The sequence below is a fragment of the Polyodon spathula genome, chromosome 46 (assembly GCF_017654505.1).
Source record: "Polyodon spathula isolate WHYD16114869_AA chromosome 46, ASM1765450v1, whole genome shotgun sequence".
Lineage (NCBI taxonomy): Eukaryota > Metazoa > Chordata > Actinopteri > Acipenseriformes > Polyodontidae > Polyodon > Polyodon spathula.
Window position 1 is genome coordinate 911,505 of NC_054579.1, and position 7,500 is coordinate 919,004.

General features: G+C 48.1%; 2 protein-coding genes across 2 annotated transcripts in view; one reads left to right on the forward strand and one right to left on the reverse strand.

Moving 5' to 3' along the window:
• sstr3 (somatostatin receptor 3) overlaps window positions 1–6,545 on the forward strand; it is an 8,519-nt gene extending 1,974 nt beyond the window's left edge. Inside the window, exon 2 of the mRNA XM_041237869.1 lies at window positions 4,611–6,545. Coding sequence (XP_041093803.1) covers window positions 4,637–6,016 — 1,380 coding nt within the window. The 5' untranslated portion in view covers window positions 4,611–4,636 and the 3' untranslated portion in view covers window positions 6,017–6,545. The remainder of the gene's footprint in view (window positions 1–4,610) is intronic.
• LOC121306077 (histone acetyltransferase p300-like) overlaps window positions 1–7,500 on the reverse strand; it is a 456,244-nt gene that overhangs the window by 276,958 nt on the left and 171,786 nt on the right.

The window sequence follows — 7,500 nt, forward strand, 5'->3', positions numbered from 1 at the left end:
TCAGGAACTGGAACTATAGTAAGCTTACTAGCTATCGCATTAAGATAACGTGACTATCAATCACATGCCTGCCCAGTCCGTTTAGCGCAATGTCAAGCAATGCCCGCTCGAAAGCGTCCTGAGGGCAACAGATGATTCAAGGGCATTTCCCATTTATTGCCATCTTTCACCGGCTCGGCAACTCTGTGAAATCAACCCATGCTGCCCCTAACCCCAACCCCAACCCTAAGCAACCCCTGCCCTGTAAACTCAAACCCGATACCTCACCCTGAACCTAGCCGTTAAGAACCATCTGATGCCCTCAGGTCACTGTCCAGGGAATATTCCTGTGAGCTGCTCCGTCTAGCAGCGCCTGTACAGCACATTTATAATAATTAAAAACGAGGTCCTATTGGAAGCAACTCTGCAGCAGCCACTGACTCGCTGTATGTGAGTGTGTGTGTGTGTGCTTGCTTGTGTGTGTGTGTGACCCTGAGCGAGTCACTTCACCTCCTTGTGCTCCATCCTTCGGACGAGACGTCAAACAAACGCAGTCCTATTGGAAGAGACTCTGCAGCAGCAGCAGTGGTTGGTGATGCAGAGTTCACCCCCCTAGTCTCTGGAAGTCTCTTTGGGAGAAAAGCCTCAGCTGAACGACTCAATAATAATAATAATAATAATAATAATAATAATAATAATAGAAAGGCTTCTAGTTGAAACGTTTGCTGTTGAATGTACATTGAAGACACTGAGAGAGACTTCTAGTCTTTTATTCTCAAGTTTCTTTAAGTATTGTGTGTAATAGTTATGGCTAAAATAAAGATAAGGGTTTTTTTTTTTTTATTTATTTAAATGCAAAATGTTCTTGAAACTGTAAAATGAAACCGCTGTGATGTTGGTACAGGTTCATACAGGTTGATAACGCTGCTCAATAACACAAGTAGCACCATTGTAATAGTGCCCGGAACATTAACTCTCTCTGTGCCGGGAAGGGGAGCCGTGCTGTAGCAAACGCTTATAATGGACTGATACTGCGAGTGTGTGTCTGAGTACAGTGTTCCAGTATTGCAATCCTTGTTTTACTATTTTATACCTCTCTCTCTCTCTCTCTCTCTCTCTCTCTCTCTCTCTCTCTCTCTCTCTCTCTCTCTCTCTCTCTATTTCTCTTTCTCTCTCCTGCTGCCTCACCCTCTCTCCCTCCATCTCTCTCACTCTATTTCTCTCTTTCTCTCTCATTGTCTCTTTCTCATGCTCTCCTTCTCTCTCGCTCCTTTTCATTCTCTCTCCATCTCTCTTTCCCTCTTTCAACAGTGTTATAGCAGCTACAAATAATGATTTTAATTAAAAACAACCCTCTGAGAAAATATGAATTCACCTTGGTAAGAGAGGCATGCTGGGAGCTGTAGTTCTTTACGCTGTGGGTCTCGTATCACAAGCGATACAGACCTCTATTACGATACATCATGTACAGCTGCGGGCAAAAGCTTAGCAGCATCACCCTCTATATAGAATGAACTGATTCAGCTTCATTGTAGTGTAATACAGAGCCATTGCAGTGCCGCTGTCTGCCTGTCTCTCATTGAAGATCATTGAGGGTATAGTGAGCACACTGGGGTCCCATTCTACCAGCCTCACCCCATTGCAGCTGCCCTATACTTGTGCTACCATTGTAGTGTAATACAGAGCCATTGCAGTGCCGCTGTCTGCCTGTCTCTCATTGAAGATCATTGAGGGTATAGTGAGCACACTGGGGTCCCATTCTACCAGCCTCACCCCATTGCAGCTGCCCTATACTTGTGCTACCATTGTAGTGTAATACAGAGCCATTGCAGTGCCGCTGTCTGCCTGTCTCTCATTGAAGATCATTGAGGGTATAGTGAGCACACTGGGGTCCCATTCTACCAGCCTCACCCCATTGCAGCTGCCCTATACTTGTGCTACCATTGTAGTGTAATACAGAGCCATTGCAGTGCCGCTGTCTGCCTGTCTCTCATTGAAGATCATTGAGGGTATAGTGAGCACACTGGGGTCCCATTCTACCAGCCTCACCCCATTGCAGCTGCCCTATACTTGTGCTACCATTGTAGTGTAATACAGAGCCATTGCAGTGCCGCTGTCTGATTGTCTGCCATTGAAGATCATTGAGGGTATAGTTAGCACTTTTTTTTTTTGAAGCAGTTTTTTTCCGCTGTTATTTACTGCTGCGTTGTCGATTGTCTTTTCAGAGAGCGGCGTATCTCTCACGTCGGTGCAGGTCGCTCATAAATTAACTGCAGCAGAGCGAGCCGCTGAATAGGGGACGGAGTGACGGATCACAGCCAAAAGGTCTCGCGGTCACCGTGCTAATTATGCTCAGCAGCAAAAGGCATCTACCGGCGCATCCTCGTTATTTACAGTGACGCAATCCGTCTCTAGCTGCTCCTCGGTTTAAATTAAACAAAAGACAGCCTTAATCTCTACAGGTTGCCACGGTTACTGGGCAGTAAATGTCATCTCTGCTATTGAGTTAAAGCTATATATAGATATAGATATAGATAGATAGATAGACAGACAGACACTAGAATTTACATTTTTGGCTACGTCGACGCTTCCCAAGTGTGTGAACGCAGAATTCTGTATCCCTTAGATTTGACGCCTGTGCAGATCAAGATCGCTCGACGTGAAACGCATTACTTTTTCTGCACAGTATTTCCATGCAATAAAATTAAAATGTGTTTTTAAAAGAAAAAAATACTTTTTTTTTTTTTTTTTTTTTTTTTTAAGGTTGCTTTTAATCGAGGGTTTGGTGTGTCGAGCAGCGGGGGCGGCTGAGCGTCCCGTAGAAAATCCGCGCTGTTTAAATGCGCTGTTTTTATTTTTGCGACATAATTAGTTTGGTTCTTGTTTTGAATATTTGTTGCAAACTGCAGCAGAACTCAGCGGCTGTGCTGGAGAACACAGCGGGACTCGAGCACAGGTATACAGCGCATCCACATCCAGCTTTGAAAAAACTGCATCTGCGCAGGCGTGGGTTACAAAATTCTGAGGGGTACAGAAATCTTTTTAACCCCGGTCCTGCGGGACCCCCTGCTGGGTCGGCTGGTTTTCAATTTCAACTGAAATCTCAATTACTGAACCAGACCCTTAATTGAATTGCTCATTACGTTAATTAGATCCTTTGTTCATTGTTTTCATCTCTTAAACCGTTGCAGAGCTGAAGTTGCTTCTAAAAAGGTTTGACCGCTGACTTGCAATCTGTAGCCTTTCCCTGCAGACAGCCTGGTAATTGCGATATGAACGGCTGACACATTCAGCGCTTCTGAACAGTGACAGGCGATCATTCTGTGCAGTTCAACAAACCTTATTTTTCTTGTTGATTGTGTTGAAACGCGTCGTTGGTTTTTTGTTTGTTCAGAAACATGTTTGTTCAGTAAAATATATTTGAAACAGAAATTGACAGATTGTGCGATCAAATGTGTCTCTTTAACTGAGACAGTTAAATATATATATATTATAAATATTTGTCAGATGCCTGTTTTTCTCCCAGGCGACTCACGCAGCTGTCACAGGGCAGGGCAGGCAGGGTTACAATGCAAGATTCATATTTAAACACAGTTTGCACTTGCCAGTGCAAATCAAATCTTCTGCACAGCAAAGTGTAATAAATCACAGTGAAAGCTAAAGCATAAGGAAGCATTGTAAAGCACAGAGAGGTCTGGTAAAGCACAGGGAAGCATTGTAAAGCACAGAGAGGTCTGGTAAAGCACAGGGAAGCATTGTAAAGCATAGAGAGGACTGGTAAAGCACAGGGAAGCATTGTAAAGCACAGAGAGGTCTGGTAAAGCACAGGGAAGCATTGTAAAGCACAGAGAGGTTTGGTAAAGCATAGGGAAGCATTGTAAAGCACAGAGAGGTCTGGTAAAGCACAGGGAAGCATTGTAAAGCACAGAGAGGTTTGGTAAAGCATAGGGAAGCATTGTAAAGCACAGAGAGGTCTGGTAAAGCATAGGGAAGCATTGTAAAGAAAGAGAGGTCCGGTAGAGCGGTCACTGTCAAAGGGTTAAGAGTTAAAAGCTGGGATTTCTGTCTAACTACCTGTAAACACACATTCCCTCCGTCAATGGGTTCATAATTGAGAAACAAGAGGGCTTCAGAGAGAGAGAGAGGGAGAGGTAGAGAGAGCAAGACAGAACGAGAGAGAGGGAGAGAGCGAGAGAGGGGGGTGAGGAGGTGACTGGGGGCAGACTGCATGCAAACTCTGTGCTAATTAACAATTCAACCTCCTGCCTGCTATTATCATTACTGCTTAATTTGGAAGTACCACTATGTTGTATGTATATGATTATCTCTGGGAGTTAATGGGGGCGGCTGTTACAGTGAAGAAAACAGCTCCATCAATAAATCCCTCAGTGTGGAAATTCAACTACAAGCCTTTCCTCTAGAAGTCTATCTCAGTGCCTTCAGTGTAAATTCAATGGCAAACGTTTCCACTAAAAGTCTTTCTCAGTGTCTTCAGTCTAAATTCAATGCAAATGTTTCCACTAGCAGACACCGAGAAAGACTTCAACACTAAGCACTTGTCAGCAAATGCAGTAAGTCTCTTTCACTGTTTCCACAACCGAAACAAACTCACCCTGTACCTCTCCTTACAGAACCAAGACCCGCCTAAAAAAATAACATGAACCTTCTGAACCTCACAGCCGACGTCCTGCTCCAGCTCTATAACCCCGGCTCCCCACCCTGCCCCTTCCCGGACAACCTGACCTCCCAGAACTGCACTAGCGGGACGTCCGGAGGCCCCAGTGTGAGCGGGGTCCTGATCCCCCTCATCTACTTCACCGTGTGCGTCATCGGGCTGGGCGGGAACACGCTGGTCATCCACGTGGTCCTCCGCTACTCCAGAACGGAGACCGTCACCAACATCTACATCCTGAACCTGGCGCTGGCTGACGAGCTCTTTATGCTGGGCTTGCCCTTCCTGGCCGTGCAGAACGCCCTCTCCTATTGGCCCTTCGGCACCCACATGTGCCGCTTGGTCATGACTGTGGACGGGATCAACCAGTTCACCAGCATCTTCTGCCTGACCGTCATGAGCATCGACCGCTACCTGGCTGTGGTCCATCCTATCCGCTCCTCCAAGTGGAGGAAGCCCCGAGTGGCCAAGGCGGTCAACGGCACGGTTTGGGCCTTCTCTTTCGTGGTGGTCCTGCCCGTGGTGGTCTTCGCCAACGTGCCAGCCGGCCTGGGGGTCTGCAACATCGACTGGCCCCAGCCGGCGGACGTCTGGCGGGCCACCTTCATCATCTACACCTCCACCTTGGGCTTCTTCGGCCCCCTGCTGGTTATCTGCCTGTGCTACCTGCTGATCGTGGTGAAGGTCCGCAGCGCTGGGAAGAAGGTGGGGACGGTGGCTTCTTCCAAGCGCAAGAAGTCGGAGCGGAAAGTCACGAGGATGGTGGTCACCGTGGTGGCGCTTTTCGTCCTCTGCTGGCTGCCGTTCTACGCCTTGAACATCGTCAACCTGGTGGTCTCGCTGCCCGGGGAGCCCCGGGGCGTCTACTTCTTCGTGGTGGTCCTGTCGTACGCCAACAGCTGCGCCAACCCCTTCGTCTACGGCTTCCTGTCCGAGAACTTCAAGAGAGGCTTTCGGAGGGCCCTCTGCCGCCGCGCCTCCAGGAAGGTGGAGAGCCGGGAGGCGCGAAACGGGGAAGCTAGGAAGAGGGAGAATGAGGTTCAGGAGGAGGAGGCTGGGGAGGCAGGGGAGGAAGGAGAGGGGGGAGGAGGGGTGGAGGAGGAGGAGGAGGAGGAGGAAGCCACAGAGATGACACAGATCTGCAGGATCGCCCAGAACGGAAACGGACGCAGGACGCTGCTGCTGCAAGGCACCCCTGGGGTGTCCCCCAAGACAGGCCCAGACCCCAGCGGGAAGAGTTCGGGGGTCCCCGGGGCCGCGCGGCCACCCTCGACCGCGCCGGCCCCCCTGAAAGAGAGTGTGAAAGTCGTCGCCGAGCCTCCAGCGGGAGAGAAGAGCGCCCTGCTGGAGATCAGCTGTCTGTAACGCCTGGGGCTCCGGAGCAGGGCCGGCGTCCAGAGAGAGACGGAGGGAGGGAGACATGGGCTGGGGGTCAGAGCTTCGGATTGTTTCCCGAGATGAGATGGAGGTGGAGAGAGGCGACGCAGACAGACAGACAGACAGACTGACAGAGATACAGACAGACTTACAGAGTGGCAGACAGACAGACAGACTTTCCCCTTCCTCTGCAGGGCTCTGTTTCAGCCAATCTCTGTGTTTGCACTGAGCTTTATATGAACACAGATATGAGGACAGAGCCCTTATTTGACTTTCATGTCTAAACAAACCCCAGTGTAACACCTGCATTCAATGTAATATAATGTGATGTGAACAGTGTGTATGTAGTGTTGTATACACGCCAAAAAGCTTTGCATCACCTAGAGTCACCCTGCAGAATTAACTTGTGTATGTGGCTACGACTTCAGCTCCCAGCAAAATCTAAGAGAATTGATTTTTAAAAAGTTTTTTTTTTACTTTCAAATCTTGTTCCATTGAAAGACCTTATTGGAAAATCCAGCGCTGCTTTGCAAATAAAAAAAATCATTATAATATCTTTATTTTTATATAGCGCCTTTCATAGTGTACCACCATCACAAAGCACTTTACAGAGGTAGGCTGTGAACTGTGCATTATACGCACACACATACACACAGAGCGAGTCAATCAGTGGTAGAGGTGGGATTTGGACCCAGTGACCTTCTGGTTACAAGCCCTGGACTTTAACCACTGGACCCACACCTTCCAAATTACAGAAGGTCACCTCGTCGCTCCTGCAGGGGCCAGCGCGCTGTGAATGAAGCTTGGCGCTTATCTCTCTCTAGAGATCCAGCTGGCTGCTTCTATGTGCGTGTGTGTGTGTGACCTTGAGTGAGTCACTTCACCTCCTTGTGCTCCGTCCTTCGGATGAGACATCAGACAAACAAAGTCCTATTGGAAGTGACTCTACAGCAGTTGTTGATGATGCAGAGTTCACCCTCCTAGTCTCTGGAGGTCTGGTAAAGCATTGAGAAGCATTGTGAACCACAGAGAGGTCTGGTAAAGCACAGTGAAGCATTGTAAAGCATAGAGAGGTCTGGTAAAGCACAGGGAAGCATTGTAAAGCACAGAGGGCTGGTAAAGCATTGTAAAGCAGAGAGGTCTGGTAAAGCACAGGGAAGCATTGTAAAGCACAGAGAGGTCTGGTAAAGCACAGGGAAGCATTGTAAAGCACAGAGAGGTCTGGTAAAGCATAGGGATGCATTGTAAAGCACAGAGAGGTCTGGTAAAGCATAGGGAAGCATTGTAAAGCACAGAGAGGTCTGGTAAAGCATAGGGAAGCATTGTAAAGCACAGAGAGGTCTGGTAAAGCATAGGGAAGCATTGTAAAGCACAGAGAGGTCTGGTAAAGCACAGGGAAGCATTGTAAAGCACAGAGAGGTCTGGTAAAGCATAGGGAAGCATTGTAAAGCACAGAGAGGTCTGGTAAAGCA